The sequence below is a fragment of the Tachypleus tridentatus genome, chromosome 13, assembly GCF_004210375.1.
Source record: "Tachypleus tridentatus isolate NWPU-2018 chromosome 13, ASM421037v1, whole genome shotgun sequence".
In the NCBI taxonomy this organism is placed as follows: Eukaryota; Metazoa; Arthropoda; class Merostomata; order Xiphosura; family Limulidae; genus Tachypleus; species Tachypleus tridentatus.
Window position 1 is genome coordinate 267,474,115 of NC_134837.1, and position 20,348 is coordinate 267,494,462.

The 20,348-nt window shown below is 28.2% G+C and overlaps 1 protein-coding gene across 1 annotated transcript in view; it reads left to right on the forward strand.

Annotated features, from left to right (window-relative positions):
- The first annotated feature begins 4,773 nt into the window (after positions 1 to 4,773).
- Positions 4,774 to 20,348, forward strand: part of LOC143237670 (neuronal acetylcholine receptor subunit alpha-10-like) — a 50,147-nt gene continuing 34,572 nt past the window's right edge. The window contains exons 1-3 of the mRNA XM_076477175.1: positions 4,774 to 4,902; positions 9,961 to 10,097; positions 13,729 to 13,773. Coding sequence (XP_076333290.1) covers positions 4,851 to 4,902; positions 9,961 to 10,097; positions 13,729 to 13,773 — 234 coding nt within the window. The 5' untranslated portion in view covers positions 4,774 to 4,850. The remainder of the gene's footprint in view (positions 4,903 to 9,960; positions 10,098 to 13,728; positions 13,774 to 20,348) is intronic.

The following is a 20,348-nucleotide window of genomic DNA, read 5'->3' on the forward strand; positions in this document are numbered from 1 at the left end:
TATTATAATTACTGTTTACCACTAGAAATGTTTATTATAATTACTGTTGACCACTCGACATTTCTATTATAATTATACAACAACTCAAGCCCAAAATAAACCAATACAAAGGAACACCTTTATACCTATATTAATAAATATAATCAAACATCTAAGCACGCCCTCTACATTGCTACACTCAATTACACAACCGCCTTCAGATATCTGATCAGCTATCGGTCAGTTACCTCTTTCTTTCTTTGTGAACCTGACAATGACCGAAGAAGGTCGAAACGTTATTCTTTTCTCTCCATAGTGTTTTATCTATCCATACCAACCATTTTTACATGTTTAGTTTTATATACCATGTGTTTTCTCGTCATAACGGAGTACTTGAAGAGTATTACGCATATGTAAAACTTAAACTACTTTATGAAAAATACGTAAAGAGTGTTCTGTATATGCAAAACTTGAACCAATCTATAAAACAGTAATTAAAGAGAATTATGTAGTTGGAGAAGGTGTGCCACTTTATTAGCACTAGCTGAACTGGATTATGTATATGTAAAACTTGAACCTCGTTATAAACAGTAGTTACAGAGTGCTATGTCTATATTAAACTTGAAGCACTTTATACACAGCAGTTTGTAAAGTGGTTTATATATGTAAAACTTCAACCACTTTATAAACAGTACATAAAGCGGATTACACTATATAACACAAATATTCTTCCTGGATAGTATTTGTTATTTCTTAATTAATTTATGTTGTAAAACTAGGTATAATGGCAATTTTCCCTTCAACTTATTTTTATCTGTATAATGAATTTAGAAATTAACCTATTTTATGTGAAAAATCGAGGAAGTTTGCATATTTTCATTTACATAAGGTCTGAATAAAACAACATATAAGTCAACATTTACATGTATAGATACTAAAGTTATACGAAAGTATTATAAATCACTTTCACGAATGAGCTCCCAAATATAGTCTCCCATCATGCTTTCGTTATACGCTCCTTGGTAGCAGTGCTCAAAGTCCAGTATATCTTGGTGGAAGTGCTCGCCCTTCTCCTCCGAGTGTGCTCCCATGTTCTCCTTGAATTTATGAAAATGAGCGTAAAGGATATGGACTTTGAGAGACATCCTGCAGCCCATTTTGCCGTAGTTCTTCATAAGAGCCTCAATCAGTTGCACATAATTTTCGGCCTTGTGATTGCCCAAGTAGCCCCATACCACAGTAACAAAGCTGCCCCGAGTTTTTTATTCCTTCCTACTGAACTTCATGTGGAATTTAATGAGCTGCAGGATATTTTTGTGGTCCAACGAAGACACCAGTTTTGACTGATTACGAAGACAGCTTAGGGAAGAAGTCTTCAAGGTACTTGAAGGCTACAGCCTACTTATCAAGAGATGTGACAAACTGTTTCATAAAACCCAATTTTATGTGCAATGGTGGGAACAACACCTTCTGGAGATCCACTAGTGGCTCACACTTGACATTATGCCTCACCACAGTTACACCTGTAGTAAGTGATAATAGAACAGTTACACCTGTAGTAAGTGATACCAGAAGAGTTACACCTGTAGTAAGTGATACCAGAAGAGTTACATCTGTAGTAAGTGATACCAGAAGAGTTACACCTGTAATAAGTGATAATAGAAGAGTTACACCTGTAGTAAGTGATAGCTGAACAGTTACACATTTTCTAAGTGATAATAGAAGAGTTACACCTTTAGTAACTGATAGCAGACCAGTTACACAGTGGAATGTAGGTCATTCACGTCTTTACGTTTTGAATTATATTCAGTAAGTACAATCATCGTGTTATGACTATCAGAACACTTTGGCTTCCAGTATTTCTTTGTAAACGTAACATCCTTTTACGGATGCTAAGAATTATTCATCAGCAGTATGTAGACAATGAGCTGTTTGTAGAATATTGTATGAAAATCGATTGCGATTGTTTAAAATATCTTCCTTTGTTCTTATTGTTGCAGGATATGAATATAATGTTCCTTACTCAGAGTGTCCTCTATACACACCGTCTTTTTGGTGTCTTTTCTATGCTTTCTAAGTGTTAATTATAGAAGGAAAAATATTATTTATAGACGTGTTTGCTCAAGACAGACAGAACCTTACAAATCCATTCAGCTTTAATACTCTCCAAGTGATGTGAACTATGAAGCACGCCTTGTTTTTAATTATTGTTGGCTCCGCAGTGAGTAATGACATGTATTAGCCTCATCTCTTCTGTGTCGCTTTCACAGAGATCAGATATCTTGTAAATAATGCTAATTAAGTGTTTCCGCACCCGTTGGCGCCCACTAAAACTTTCAGGTAAGTTTCTGCCATAATTTAAAACACAAGAAAAAAATCAAATTATAGTTCTTATTGCGACTTATTAGATAGCTATTAATTTGTGCTACGAGTCTGGCAGCTGCAAGATTCATACTGTAATATATAAGATAAATTAAATTTGGTAAATATACCTTATATGTCCATGTAACCAGCACTAATATCCGTGTAATAAGCACTAATATTTATATAAACGATACTAATATCCGTGTAACTTTCACTAATATCAATGTCTTAAATGTTCATATAGTGTATACTAATATTAGGTCGTTCGAAAAATAATGGTGTATTCAGAATTGTAACTTTATAACAAATAATTAATTTATTAATCAAAATAGGAACCTAGTGGATCTACACACTTGTCAACTAGAAACGAGATTATTTATAGCATGAGGATTAAACTCTGAGGTTCCAGAACTAAATCATTCTCTGCTGCTGCTCTGTCGTTCAAACTTTTGTCCTGTAAAAGTTCTAGAAATGACTGAAAAGTGGTAGTCGGTGTGTGACAGATCTGGGGAGGATAAAGAAAATGTCTTGTAGTCCACTTTGTTGAGTTCCTGGAGCGTAATTTGAGTAACACGTGTCCGAGCTTTATCATAAAGCAAGTTTGGTTCTTTTTGATTGACTAATGCTAGCATTTTGTCACGTAAGGTTCTATGAACTACTTGACAGTTAACCTCCACAGTTATATTCTGGCCCTGGTTGGACATGATGTAATGAATAATACCGACCACTGTCCACCATACAGTAACCATAATCTTCTGTTGGTGCAATTTTGGCTTTGGGAAATGTTTAGGAGCCTTGTCACTGTTGAACCACGCTTTCTGTTGTCGTAAAGGATCCACTTTTAATCACAAGTAACAATTCAATAAAGATATAAGTCATTTCTGTTGCACAAAACCAGCATACAGCACTGTTCATAACGGCGATTATTCAGAGTTTGTGTGGAACCCGTTTGCCGATTTTTTCACTTTTCCAATTTGCTCCAAAATTGTGAAAATGCCAACAACCACTCCTTGTGACATTTCTAGAACAGTTTGGCGCGGGTTTCCTTCCACTAATGTTCTCAGCTGGTCATTTTCAACAACAGAAGGACGCCCTCTGTTCTCATTGTCTTCAAGACTCACATCTCCATTACAAAACTTTTGGAACTAACTCTGTACTGTACGTTCGGAAGTGGTTCCTTCGCCCCATGCTTAGTTGATATTGTGAAATGTTTGTGATGTATTATGATGAAGTTTGGATTCATGCAAAAAATGATGCACGAGTTTTATTATTCGTCATTAATGGTAAGGGTCTGAAATAAAGTTTCAGGGAAGAATAAAACACTAAAAATAGAGGAATACTTTAGTTTTTCAATGGTATATCTGAAGTTATATTAAGACAGGTTTCTTACCCTCAGAAATTACTAAAATTGTAGTAGAAAAATCCGCCATTATTTTTCGAACAACCTGATATTAATGAAACAATACTTATATTTTTTCTGGCACGTGCTTAAATAATAAAAATAAATAAATATGTATTTTGTACAATCAGTTATCGGTTTCGGCAATGGTTTTAGGAACATTCGTTGTTTAATGAAATATTGAAACTTAAAGTGTGAAGCTATTGTATGAGAACTCATTAATTAGTTTTTAATATGTTATTTAATTATATGACAAACACATAGAAAGGAACCTGTTTTCCAAGTCTATTTAATGACTCCTTCTCTAATTGGAGCAATACATTAGCTTGGAAACTTTAATTACCAGAGGATTCAGCCACTCTACAAATGTGTTTGTGCTTCTTTCACTGTGATAGTAAGAAATAGACACGAATATATTACAGGTTCATATATACCTGTGTCATGGTGTTATACTGATATATACTCAACATTTCATGTTTGGTGACTCGTTGCTGTGTTGTGTACACTCAACATATCATGATTCATAGCTGTTCTAGGTTAACTTATATTATTTTGATCTACTACCATCACTTAGATCTCCCGGTATTTCTAATTTCATCCTGTTATAAGATAAAATATTACCGTTTATCAAGTGTTACTGTCGTATTTACAAATTTTCCCCACAATTCATACATGTTACACTTCGTACCTGAGTTTACACTATCTTTATTTCTTTAACAGAACAGTTTAATGTTAGATATTTTTTCTGTCGCTCTTGGGATATTAAACTGGACAGGCGCGTACAACGTGTTAAATGTTATCTGAATGGCATGGTGCCTTTTTGTGTGCCCAACTGTTGTTTTTTTTTTTTCCTTTGCACATTTAATTTCATGTAACTTACATGTGTTAAATAACATTCTAAAAGAGATTAAATACGCTGTTGTTTATTAAAAAATAACTGGTTTTGGTTAGTGTGTATGAACGATTATTTTAACCGTATTGTATTTTGACAGTACCTTGAAAAGTTTAATATTGTTTTGTTTTTCAGGGTTTGAAAACTTCTGCTACAAAAAAAAAAAATCCTCATTTCTATCCAAGTCATCATACAAGTCATAGAACTTCAACGGAAATGCCAGTTTCATGTATACACTTGATAGGTGTCTTCATACTCCTTCACAATGGTAAGATCGGGTTTATCAATCAATACCCACAATTCCAAGCCATAACTACGTCACTGTTATACTTTGTAATGTGCATTGTTACAGTCAATACTGTAAAATATTCTTCTAAATTCTGTTAATTAGAGTTGATCTTCGCGCTATCTAGCGAGTTGTTTGTATTTTCTAAACATTATTACATAAATTTAACCAATAAAGTCAGTAGTTTATTAAATATCAAATATTTAGTTTCATTTTTTTTAAATGTTTAGCCTAAGGAACACCGTCCAACAATTTTCCATTAGATAATAATTCCTTGAAAAACAGTTTATTACATTAGAATGAAAATATCTTAATTTGATAAACATCTGTACCAGTAAGTTGGTAACATAAAAATATATATATTTGTATAGAATGTTGGTTAACCTAGAATTGATATATTTTTCTCTACAACGTTAGTGAAAGTAAAAATGTTACAAATATATATATATATATAATTTTCTATATATTATATATATTATATATATATATAGAATAAAATTAATAAAATAAAAAACAAAATCTCGTTCTTAACATACAGATTACTCTTTTTCGATAAAAAGAGTTTATGCTGCATCTTAAGCCCCAGGTGTTCATATCATGTACTCTTTTTTAAAAAAAAATGTTCCTTGTCTTCCACCACTATATTTAATCAACTGTGTGTAATATTTTCAACATTTGGATCAGTTTTTAAAGTTATTTAAAATTCCTCACATGCATGAATGTTACAAGTACGTTTTAGTTATTTTTACAGTAAAGAAAATGTTGAATTATACGACTAATAACAGTTTACATCCTAAATACGAGAACTTTACTGTATTTCCGTAAGTCAATATAGTTTTAAGCTTATTGCAAGTAAAAAATAATAATTTAATATTCTTCCAAATAAATTGACTGGTACAGTAGGAGTTAGAATACAGGTAACCTAGCACGAACATAGAATATGAGTCCGAAGCCCTCCGTGCTAAGGCTGTTTATGAGTCATAATAAAGTTACGTTTTGTTCTTCTTCTTTAAGTAATGTAGGAAAGCTAACAGTTTTAATAAACAGAAGAGATTACTCTTTTCTCTCTAAGTTATAAAATCACAAATTATTAAGTACAGAAGTCTCCGAAATTTTACCATACTCACAGATGGCGTCGATAAATTCATGAATTGAGCCTGCGCGTGAGTTTGGACTTGTCTGATTGGACGATGTTTCATTTCTTGAAAGAATGGTTTTAGAAATTTTATTTCTTTGGTAGTGCTTACCAGTGCAAAGGTTTATAACAATAAAAATTGGGTTTTAATACCTGCGGTGGAACAGCACAGACAGTCTGTTGTCGTTTTGCACTTAATAAGAAACAAACTCTTTTGAGAATAACATAATAAAAGTAAACATATGTTTGTGGATTTTACTAGAAAGTCGCAGAAGAACCATGAGGACTAATAGCCATGTGTTCATAACCACTCTTAATTTTAAACCTACTAGAGGGAGGACAACTAGTGAACATTTGCTGATAGGCACTCTCAGTTGTAAACTTACTAGCGGGAAGGCACATAGTGAACATGTTTTCACAGGCACTCTTTGTTTTAAACTTACTGGAGGAAAGACTAGTGAACATGTGTTCATAACCACTCTTAGTTTTAAACTTACTACAGTGAAGACAACTAGTGAACATGTGCTCATAACCACTCCTAGTTTTAAACTTACTAATGTGAAGACAACTAGTGAACATGTGCTCATAGGCATTCTTAGTTTCAAACTTACTAGAGGGAAGACTAGTTAACATTTTCTCATAGGCAATTTTTGTTTTAAACTTACTAGAGGAAAGACTAGTAAACATGTGTTCATAACTACTGTTAGTTTTAAACTTACTACAGTGAAGCCAACTAGTGAAAATGTGCTCATAGGCTCTCTTAGTTTTAAACTTACTAGCGGGAAGACTAGTGAAAATATATTCATAATTATATGCAAAAACGGCTCGTTTGGGTTGAGAAAATATTTTACATAGAAGAGCGAAGAAGGTCGAAACGTTGTTCGCTCTTCTATGTAAAATATTTCTCAACCCAAACGAGCCGTTTTGCATATAAATTTCTCAACAAGTGGGTTTCTCGACATCACTGATATTCATAATTACTCTTCGTTTTAAACATACTAGAGGAAAGACTAGTGAACATGTGCTTATAGGCACTCTTAGTTTTAAACTGACTAGAGGGAAGACTAGTGAACATGTGCTCATTGGCACTCTCAGTTTTAAACTGACTAGAGGAAAGACTAGTGAACATGTGTTCATAGGCACTCTTAGTTTTAAACTGACTAGAGGGAAGGCTAGTGAACATGTGTTCATAGACACTCTTAGTTTTAAACTGACTAGAGGGAAGGCTATTGAACATGTGCTCGTAGGCACTCTTAGGTTTAAACTGACTAGAGGGAAGGCTAGTGAACATGTGCTCATAGACACCCTTAGTTTTAAACTGACTAGAGGAAAGACTAGTGAAAATGTGTTCATAGACACTCTTAGTTTTAAACTGACTGGAGGGAAGGCTAGTGAACATGTGCTCATAGACACTCTTAGGTTTAAACTGAATAGAGGGAAGGCTAGTGAACATGTGCTCATAGACACTCTTAGGTTTAAACTGATTAGAGGGAAGGCTAGTGAACATGTGCTCATAGGCACTCTTAGTTTTAAACTGACTAGAGGGAAGGCTAGTGAACATGTGTTCATAGACACTCTTAGTTTTAAACTGACTAGAGGGAAGGCTAGTGAACATATGCTCATAGACACTCTTAGGTTTAAACTGACTAGAGGGAAGGCTAGTTAACATGTGCTCATAGGCACTCTTAGTTTTAAACTGACTAGAGGGAAGGCTATTGAACATGTGCTCGTAGGCACTCTTAGGTTTAAACTGACTAGAGGGAAGGCTAGTGAACATGTGCTCATAGACACCCTTAGTTTTAAACTGACTAGAGGAAAGACTAGTGAAAATGTGTTCATAGACACTCTTAGTTTTAAACTGACTGGAGGGAAGGCTAGTGAACATGTGCTCATAGACACTCTTAGGTTTAAACTGAATAGAGGGAAGGCTAGTGAACATGTGCTCATAGACACTCTTAGGTTTAAACTGATTAGAGGGAAGGCTAGTGAACATGTGCTCATAGGCACTCTTAGTTTTAAACTGACTAGAGGGAAAATACCTAGTGATCATCACCCATCGAGTTATCTCATTAAATAGACACCATAATAACTGAAGTACACCGACAGCCCCAAATAAATATGCATATCTACATCTCCCAAGTGCTAGTAATTAAAGCACACCCATAGCCCTAAGGCACTAATAACTAAAGCACACCAACAGTACTTAGGTGAGGAACATGTTTTTATAGCACCAGTTGGAGAAACAAGAAACCTTGAAATCACAGTTCTGGCAGGCTAGCCATTTGGCCACACTCACCATCAACATTCTTAGTAAAACACAACACCTGTCATAAGGGGCTGTCAGACATTTTTTTTTCATATCAACACCAGTGTTAGGAGAAATCGGTAATGATAAGAGGACTAGTCGAGATCCAAAGTTCTATTCACGTGAGCAGTGTATCCTTGGTATTTAACTGTACTTCAAATATATATTTGAAACATCTGGAGAACGAACGGACTATTATCTGTACTAATTGCAGGACGTGAAGATTTATGTCATTGAAGACAATTGATTATATATGATTTAGAGGGCATAATGTATGTCATTGGAGACAGCGGTTTTATATGATATAATAATCAGTGTTATTGAATACAAATGGTTTTGTATATTTCAAACTATATTGAATATAGTTTGTTTTATATATATTACTTTGTGATATGCACAGCGAAAACGTCTAAATATAATAATTATTTGTTTTGATGAAATTAGTTGATCAGATTACAAGATTATTCGACTGACGACAAAAATAACAATACAATATGTGAACGAAATTGAAAGTTATCGTTGCATGAAGACCGAACAGAAACAGACACTTTGTTTTGTGGCTAGCTGAACGATGGAAGTAGTTTGCTGAGATTATTTACTTGATAAAAATTATAAAATAAAACATCGTGTTTTCTATACAATTCTTCAAATCTGATGACAAATCAACCTGGCAAATGACAGAAGTAATTTAAACTTATTCTAACACAATCAAAAAGTATCAAATAATTCTCCATCATCATATTGTATAATGTAAATGTATGTATATGATAGTTCGCATTATCAAACACCGTGGCTTTATTAATTTCATACTCCCCAATATAATACATTAAAAAGTTTCTGTAGAGAATTAATAAAGATAATAAACACTTTAATTGTGTCTTTTGATTTTCTGGTCACGTACAATGGACGTACACTATTCTTCTTAAATGTTGATAACTTACCCTTAAAAATCCTTATTAATGGAAAAACTTGTGTAATTCTTGCTAACGCTAACTCTTGCTAGGTTAGGGTTAATGATATTATATATTATTAACACCCAATTCCTACTAAGACTAACGCTTGCTAGCTTAGGGTTAAGGATGTTTTGTATTAATAACAACCAATTCGTTCTAAAGCGAACACTTACTAGTTTAGGATTAAAGATGTTTTGGGTTAATAACAACACATTTTTCCTAAAGCGAACACTTGCCAGTTTAGATTTAAGGTTGTTTTGTATTATTAACATCCAATTCTTACTACGCTGAAAAAGTGCATGTTAACATTTCTTACTGAGATATTATACGTTTTCTTTAAGTCTTTAGAAATAAATATATACAGTGGGACAAATAATACTTGTGAACTACCATGGTAGGCTATGAATTCGAGTTTACATCGAAAATCACGGTACACACTTTAGGGCTCAGAGCGCGTTATAGAAGTGACAGTGAAATGACAGTACTTAAATAATGTTTACCCAATTATTAGCCATCGGTTCTGTTAACTAGCGTTCTTCAGTATGAGTCTATCATTTCACAATGAACATCTTTATTTAACTCTTTACAGTTAAGTGTTGATAGAATAACACGAGTAAGTTTATTAACTCTCTCTACACCTTACCAAGTGTTAGCAGATGAGCACGAGTACCGGCTGACCCGCTATCTGATGTCAAACTATGACCTGGCCGTCCGTCCTTCACATAATGCTTCAGTTCCGCTTCGTCTGACCTTTGATCTTTCCTTGTATCAAATAATTAACGTGGTAAGTTCGTTTCTTAAAACTTATGCTTTGAAAATCAAACAGTTGAAGTGCCAGATCTCTAATAGACATGTTCAGATACTTTCATTACTGATATCAGATTATTTAATGTACAACAAAGAACAATGAACTTTTGTTTAGTTGAATAATCCGAGGCTCAGTTCTCCCTGGTTGGCAGAGTGCAGATGGCCCATTGTTTATCTCTGCACTGAGAAAATAACAATAGCTACTTCGGAAATTAAAAAAAAAAACTTTTTTTCATACAGTACTTCTATAAATCAATTTTTTTGGAAATTCTCCCAGTATTTCAAATGTTAAGAAAAGCAACCAGTGATCACTGGTTGAAATCTTTCTATTTTGCGTCATTTATGCGATCAACTGGAATGTTCTAAACATTTGTCCGTTTATCAGAATAATAATCTATAACTAGAGCCTTTAATCTGATGTTTTCGTAGTTGGGTTAATATCATGATAAATGGATTAATGTATTTATTGCTTATCATTGTTTTTAAAGGTTATCATTTATAGCATACATCTCTATTATTAATTATTATTACATTTATCTATTGTTGGTATTATCGTGTTTTCAATTAGTTCATTAACTAGTAATTACTAGCTATATCATTTGTTATCCAATTTGTAAACAGTGGAAAGAGGACGGTAATACATTGATATCACTAGCTTCGAACCTTAAATAGCAAACCCTGATACAACTGATATTCTTACCAATAGATCTGTTATAATAGCTTCTTGTACAGATGGTATTGTTACAAAAAGTACTTTGTTGGTACTCTACTGGTAATGTTACTGGTAGACGTTCAGTGCTGTTTTATTTGTACAGGTGATATTGTTGCCAGTAGTAATTTGTTGATACTTTATTAGCAATGCTACTGGTAGACGTCCAATGATGTTTTGTTGTGTACTTCTTTGTGTACATTTAGTGATGTTTTATTTGTATAATTGGTATTGTTACTAGTAGTTCTTCGTTGGTACTTTAATGACAATGTTACTAGTAGACGTTCGTTGATGTTTTATTTGTACAGTTGGTATTGTTACTAGTAGTTCTTTGTTGGTACTTTACTGACAATGTTAGTGGTAGACGTTCGTTAATGTTTCATTTGTACAGTTGGTATTGTTACTAGTAGTTCTTTATTGGTACTTTACTGACAATGTTACTAGTAGACGTTTGTTGATGTTTTATTTGTACAGTTGGTATTGTTACTAGTAGTTCTTTGTTGGTACTTTACTGATAATGTTACTAGTAGACGTTCGTTGATGTTTTATTTGTACAGCTGGTATTGTTACCAGTAGTTCTTTGTTGGTACTTTTGGCAGTATTACTGGTAGACATTTAGTGATGTTTCATTTGTACAGCTGGTATTGTTACTAGTGGTACATTGTTGGTACTTTACTGACAATGTTAGTGGTAGACGTTCGTTGATATTTCATTTGTACAGCTGGTATTGTTACCAGTAGTATTTTGTCAAAAAGTCATTGGATGTTGCTGGTAGGCCTTCATATTATATTTAAGAAAAATAAAAATAAAACAAAAACAACCTTTTACCATGATAAATGGTAACATGAATGAACGCCCTTTCTTTGGTGGAGTTATAGTTTTAAATCACCAGAGAAAGGGCGTCCTGGTATGAAATGTTATAAACCTTATAATATTAGTTTTGTATTAGTTATGTTCGTGGTATAACAGCAGGTTTTTGACTGATTTTTTCTTATCATATTATCTTGTTATGATCTGAATATACTATTTTTAAGTTAGATTTAAAATAAATTATACAATCTACCGATTTGAAAGGAAGCGTCAGTCATCACTGTCGAACGTATATTATTAAAAAAAAACTGCTATAACGTTGTAAAGTATTTGTAATAACTAGAATAGATATCAGATAGCTTTAACATAAAAATAAATTCTAATTAAAAAATCACCTACGTCAATTAATGTTAAGATTTGAAACAAATACCTATAGTAGAGTAGAACTTCTAGAATGAAGAAATGAATAACACATGAAAATTGGTTACACAATATTTGTGAATCAGAAACAAAACAAATCAAACTTTAGGATGTGATGAATCAACTTATCAATAATGGCAGTGCTTAACGCGAAGAAAGAACCAAAGGGTCAGTTCATACCAAAAATTACTCTATAATGTTTGATTTTATACTGCTATTTTGATATATTAATGTAACGGTGGTATTTAAAATGATTTGTTAAACTCGAAATATTGTTTCCATTATTTCCAATGGTTAGTTTAGTCCTAAGATGAGAGATACTCGTATTTCATGTAAGCTCAATCTACTGTTCACAGTTACATTTTAGTCCTAATATTAGAGATATACAGTGCAAGCTTAATCTATTGTTCACAGTTAGATTTTAGTCCTAAGATTAGAAAAATTAAAGTAAATTGAATTTACTGTTCACAGTATACACTTTAGTCCTAAGGTTAAAGATATTCAGTGCAAGCTGAATCTATTGTTCACAGTTAGATTTTAGTCCTAAGATTAGAAATATTAAAGTAAATTGAATCTACTGTTCACAGTATACACTTTAGTCCTAAGGTTAGAGATATTCAATGTAAGCTGAAGTCACTGTTCACAGTATATGCTTTAGTCCTAAGGCTAGAGATATTCAGTGTAAGCTGAATCTACTGTTCACAGTTACAATTTAGTCCTAAGATAAAAGATATTAAAGTAAATTGAATCTACTATTCACAGTATACACTTTAGTCCCAAGATGAGAGATATTTATTGTAAGCTGAATCCACTGTCCACAGTTACATTTTAGCCCTAACGTTATAGAGATTGAAAATATGTTGTATTATAAAAGTCACATAAAAGTGGAAATATTACAAAGATAGTGTTATGTAAATCAGGACGTTCCCAAAATAGAATTTACAAAAACAATCCCTTATCAAGAAGAAATTAAGAAACAAAAAAGAATCAGATCTTCTTAGAAGAAAACAAACTTGAATAATCCAGCTGGAGAAGCGAGCATGTGCAGGAGAAAGCCCACAAATTTATCAACCTGGCCCAGCATGGCCAAGCGCGTTGAGGCGTTCGACTCGTAATCCGAGGATCGCGGGTTCGAATCCCAGTCGCACCAAACATGCTCGCTCTTCCAGCCGTGGGGGGGTTATAATTTGACGGTCAATCCCACTATTCGTACGTAAAAGAGTAGCTCAATAGTTGGTGGTGGGTGGTGATGACTAGCTACCTTCCCTCTAGTCTTGCACTGCTAAATTAGGGATGGCTAGCGCAGATAGCCCTCGAGTAGCTTTGAGCGAAATTGAAAAATAAACAAACAATCCATCAACTTAGTGGGAATGCACTTAACTACGGTTCCAATTTTCCCAGAAAAACTGTCCACCTTCTTATTTGTTGGATAACTTTGTTATTCTAAGCAAAACCTAGACGCTTTCTCTTTCACCTAATTTACAACCAGTTCTATACAAGTGTTCCTCTGCTTCTGTGAACTATAGTTTCACCATTTTCACTTTGAAACAGTGAGGCTTAAAATATTTACTTTTCAAACAAAAATAGGTGGACATTACTGTTCTAAAAATAAAATCAATGGGGAATATGAAAACAGTGAGTAATATTGTACTATTTTGTGATTGGCCAGGATGAAAAGAACCAGATTTTGACAACAGCTAGCTGGATAACACAGGTATGTCGATATAGATTTGAGTTTAATATATAACACTATGATTATACAGTAATGTGTTAAGTTGGCAAAGAAAATGGCTAATGCTAGTTATAAAAAGTTCCTATCTTTCTATTCAAAGCACTTAAATAATCATAAAGGAAAATGAAAATTAATTCCTATGAAATACTTGTAACTCATTTTAGTGTTATGTTCTTAAGGGTCTATGATTCTTTAAAGAACCTTTCTACTTTAACTACTGGATCTTTTCAATAGTGTATTATTAAAACTATTAAACATTTTACTGCATTTAAAAAAATCAGTAACTTTAATGAGAGTAGAAATTCTATGAACATCTTAGTCTTTTTAATTATCACAACTGTAATTATCAAAAAACTTAATTATAAATGCACTATAATATGTGAACACCTTATTTATTTAAATTAAAAATTTCTTCATTATTCATTTACTCTTTTATTAACCATATGTTTTCACTTCAAAGCAACATTGGGCTATCTGTTATGATCATTGTGTGGAATAGAATCCCATATTTTTGTGTTGTAAATCCACAAACTTATTGATGATCTACAAGAGAATCTTGCTTATAAAAGAGCTATATATAGATTGTAAAAAACATATCTCTACCTAAAATCCATAACTCTCAATAAATATACAGTGATAACAATAAAACAAAACATCATAAATTGTATCATTTATAAGAAAACCAATAATCTATTATAAAATGTTAATTACAATCACTTTCATAAACTAAACTTATCCCTATTATAGAAAACACAGCAGGAAAGTTTATTTTGTAAATCAGTTTAGTTCTTCCTATTTCAAAATGAATTTTTGAAAGGTTCAAAGACATTAATTGGAGCCTAAGATTCATTTTTAATGTTCACAAATTCCAAATCTAAAATGTTTCTTCCAGTAACTTTAAACAAGGCAATAAATAGTCAACAGAAGCAGAATATTTAAAAGAGTATAATGCTAAAACTACTGGTTTGAACATTGTGGTAGACACAAGGCAGACAGCACAAGTGCACATTTCTGTTGAAACAAGCAGTTTATGTGATAATGAGTATACAGAAAAGCAGAATACATATTTCACAATAGAAAACGTTTAAAAAAGAATAAGAATCATAATTAAATTCAAATCAATTTTCGAATAAATATAATAATTAAATTAAAACAGCCTTAGAATAAACATGACAAATAAATTCAACTCAATTCTGGAATAAATATAATAAACAAATTAAAACAGCCTTAAAATAAGAAAGTTGATAAATTAAAATCAATTTTAGAATAAATATAATAATTAAATTAAAACAGCATTCAACAAGAATGATAATTAATTTAAAATCAATTTCAGAATAAATATAATAATTAAATTAATACAGCCTTAAAATAAAAATAATGAATAAATTAAAATCAATTTTATAATAAATACAATAATTAAATTAAAACAGGTTTAGAATAAGATAGATGATTAAAAATATAATAATTAAATTAAAACAGCCTTCAAAAAGAATGACAATTAAATTAAAATCAATTTTAGAATAAATATAATAATTAAATTAAACAGCCTTCATTAACAATGATAATTAAATTAAAACCAATTTTAGAATAAATACAATTAAAATAAAACAGCCTTAGAATAAGAATGATAATTAAATTAAAATCAATCTTAGAATAAATATAATTAAATTCAAACAGCCTTAGAATAAGAATGACAATAAAATTAAAACCAATTTTAGAATAAATATAATTAAATTAAAACAGCCTTAGAATAAGAATGATAATTATGAAATCCAATTTTAGAATAATTATAATAATTAAATTAAAACAGTTTTCAATAAGAAATGATAATTAAATTAAACTCAATTTTAGAATAAATATAATAATTAAATTAAAACAGCCTTAGCAGAAGAGTGATGATTAAATTAAAATCACTTTTAGAAACATATAATAATTAAATTCAAACAGCCATAGAATAAGAATAACAATTAAATTAAAATTAATATTTGAATAAATAATAATTAAATGAAAACAGCCTTCATTAAGAATGATAATTAAATTAAAACAAATTTTAGAATAAATATAATTAAAATAAAACAGCCTTAGAATAAGAATGATAATTAAATTAATAGAGCCTTAAAATAAGAATAATAATTACATTGAAATCAATTTCAGAAAAAAATATAATAATTAAATTAAAACAGCAATCAATAAGAAGAAAATAATTGAATTAAAATCAATTTTAGAACACATGTAATAATTAAATTAAAACAACTTTAAAAAATGATAATTAAATTCAAACAATTTTAGAACAAAAATGATGATTAAATTAAAACCAATTTTAGAATAAATATCCAGTTGAAACATCCTTAAAATAAGAATGATAATTAAAATAAATTCAATTATAGAATGAATATAATAACTAAATTAAAACAGCATTCAACAAAAATGATAATTAAATTAAACTCAATTTTAGAGTAAATATAATACTTAAATCAAAAGAGCCTTAGAATAAGAATGATGATTGAATTAAAATCAATTTTAGAAAAATATAATAATTAACTTTAAACAGCCTTCAATAAAAATCATAATTAAATTAAAATCAAATTTAGAATAAATATAATAATTAACTTAAAACCGCCATCAACAAGAATGGTAATTAAATTAAAATTAATATTAGAATAAATATAATGATTAAATTAAAACAGACTTCAACAAGAATGATAATTAAATTAAAACAGCTTTCAATAAGAATTATAATTCAATTTAAATCACATTCAATAAGAATGATAATAAAATTAAAATTTAATTTTAGAATAAATATAATAATTAAATTAAAACAGCCTTCAATAAGAATAATTATTAAATTAAAACCAATTTTAGAATAAATATTATAAATTAAAACAGCTTTAGAATAAAAGTGATGATTAAATTAAAGTAGCCTCAGAATCAACATGATGATTATATTAAAATCAATTTTAGAATAAATGTAATAATTGAATATAAACAGTCTTCAATAAGAATGATAATTAAATAAAAATTAATTTTAGAATAAACATAATAATTAAATTAAAACAGCCTTCAATAAGAATAATATTTAAATTAAAATTAATTTTAGAATAAGTATAATAATTAAATTAAAACAGCCTTAGAATAAGATTGTTGATTACATTAAAATAAATTATAGAATAAATATAATTAAATTAAAACAGCCTTCAACAAGAATAATAATTAAATTAAAATGAATTTAGAATACATGAAATAAATAAAATTCAAATAGCCTTCAATAAGAATAAGAATAAAATTAAAATCAAATTTAGAATAAATATAATAATTAACTTAAAACAGCCATCATCAAGAATGGTAATTAAATTAAAATTAATATTAGAATAAATATAATGATTAAATTAAAACAGCTTTCAATAAGAATAATATTTAAATTAAAACAGCCTTCAACAAGAATAATAATTAAATTAAAATTAATTTTAGAATAAGTATAATAATTAAATTAAAACAGCCTTAGAATAAGATTGATGATTACATTAAAATAAATTGTAGAATAAATATAATTAAATTAAAACAGCCTTCAACAAGAATAATAATTAAATTATAATCAATTTTAGAATAAATATAAAAGTTAAATTTAAACAGCCTTAGAATAAGAATAATAATATAAGTAAAATGAATTTTACAATAAATTTGATAATTATATCAAAACAGCTTTAGAAAAAGAATGACAATTAAATTAAAATAACCTTCAACAAGATGATAATTAAATTAAAACAGCTTTGAATAAGAATTATAATTATATTAAAATAGCCTTAAATAAAAATCATAATTAAATTAAAATTTAATTTTAGAATAAATATAATAATTAAATTAATAGAGCCTTCATCAAGAATAATATTTAAATTAAAACCAATTTTAGAAAGAATAATATAATTAAATTAAAAGAGCCTTGGAATAAAAATTAATTAAATTAAAATCAAATTTAAATGAATATAATTAAAATTAAAACAGCCTCAGGATAAGAATGATAATTACATTAAAATCAAATTTAGAATAAATATAATAATTAACTTAAAACAGCCTTCATCAAGAATGGTAAATAAATTAAAATTAATTTTAGAATATATATAATAATTAAATTAAAACAGACTTCAACAAGAATGATAATTAAATTGAAACAGCCTCAGAGAAAGACCATTAAATTAAAATCAATTTTAGAATAAATATAATAATTAAATTAAAGTCATTTTTAGATTAACTATAAATAAATTGAAACAGCCTCAGAGAAAGACCATTAAATTAAAATCAATTTTAGAATAAATATAATAATTAAATTAAAGTCATTTTTTAGATTAACTATAATTAAATTAAAACAGCCTTCACTAAGAATGGTAATAAAATTAAAATTAATTTTAAAATAAATATAAAAATTAAAACAGCCTTAGAATAAGAATGATGATTAAATTAAAATAAATTGTAGAATAAATATAATTAAATTAAAACAGCCTTCAACAAGAATAATAATTAAATTAAAATTAATTTTAGAATAAATATAATAATTAAATTAAAACAACCTTAGAATAAGATTAATGATTAAATGAAAATAAATTGTAGAATAAATATAAATTAAAACAGCCTCATAATAAGAATGATAATTAAATTAAAATTAATTTTAGAATAAATATAATAATTAAATTTAAACAGCCTTACAATGAGAATGATTAATAAATTAAAATAGCCTTAGAACAAGAATAATTAAATTATAATCAATTTTAGAATAAATATAAAAGTTAAATTTAAACAGCCTTAGAATAAGAATAATAATATAAGTAAAATGAATTTTACAATAAATTTGATAATTATATCAAAACAGCTTTAGAAAAAGAATGACAATTAAATTAAAATAACCTTCAACAAGATGATAATTAAATTAAAACAGCTTTGAATAAGAATTATAATTATATTAAAATAGCCTTAAATAAAAATCATAATTAAATTAAAATTTAATTTTAGAATAAATATAATAATTAAATTAATAGAGCCTTCATCAAGAATAATATTTAAATTAAAACCAATTTTAGAAAGAATAATATAATTAAATTAAAAGAGCCTTGGAATAAAAATTAATTAAATTAAAATCAAATTTAAATGAATATAATTAAAATTAAAACAGCCTCAGGATAAGAATGATAATTACATTAAAATCAAATTTAGAATAAATATAATAATTAACTTAAAACAGCCTTCATCAAGAATGGTAAATAAATTAAAATTAATTTTAGAATATATATAATAATTAAATTAAAACAGACTTCAACAAGAATGATAATTAAATTGAAACAGCCTCAGAGAAAGACCATTAAATTAAAATCAATTTTAGAATAAATATAATAATTAAATTAAAGTCATTTTTAGATTAACTATAAATAAATTGAAACAGCCTCAGAGAAAGACCATTAAATTAAAATCAATTTTAGAATAAATATAATAATTAAATTAAAGTCATTTTTAGATTAACTATAATTAAATTAAAACAGCCTTCACTAAGAATGGTAATAAAATTAAAATTAATTTTAAAATAAATATAAAAATTAAAACAGCCTTAGAATAAGAATGATGATTAAATTAAAATAAATTGTAGAATAAATATAATTAAATTAAAACAGCCTTCAACAAGAATAATAATTAAATTAAAATTAATTTTAGAATAAATATAATAATTAAATTAAAACAACCTTAGAATAAGATTAATGATTAAATGAAAATAAATTGTAGAATAAATATAAATTAAAACAGCCTCATAATAAGAATGATAATTAAATTAAAATTAATTTTAGAATAAATATAATAATTAAATTTAAACAGCCTTACAATGAGAATGATTAATAAATTAAAATAGCCTTAGAACAAGAATAATTAAATTATAATCAATTTTAGAATAAATATAACAGTTAAATTTAAACAGCCTTAGAATAAGAATAATAATTTAATTAAAATGAATTTTACAATAAATTAAATAATTATATCAAAACAGCTTTAGAAAAAGAATGACAATAAAATAAAAATAAAATTTAGAATAAATATAATAATTAAATTAAAACAGCCTTCAACAAGATGATAATTAAATTAAAACAGCTTTGAATAAGAATTATAATTATATTAAAATAGCCTTTAATAAAAATCATAATTAAATTAAAATTTAATTTTAGAATAAATATAATAATTAAATTAATAGAGCCTTCATCAAGAATAATATTTAAATTAAAACCAATTTTAGAAAGAATAATATAATTAAATTAAAAGAGCCTTGGAATAAAAATGATGATTAAATTAAAATCAATTTTTTAAACAATATAATTAAATTAAAACAGTCTTAGAATAAAAATTAATTAAATTAAAATCAAATTTAAATGAATATAATTAAATTAAAACAGCCTCAGGATAAGAATGATAATTACATTAAAATCAAATTTAGAATAAATATAATAATTAACTTAAAACAGCCTTCATCAAGAATGGTAAATAAATTAAAATTAATTTTAGAATATATATAATAATTAAATTAAAAC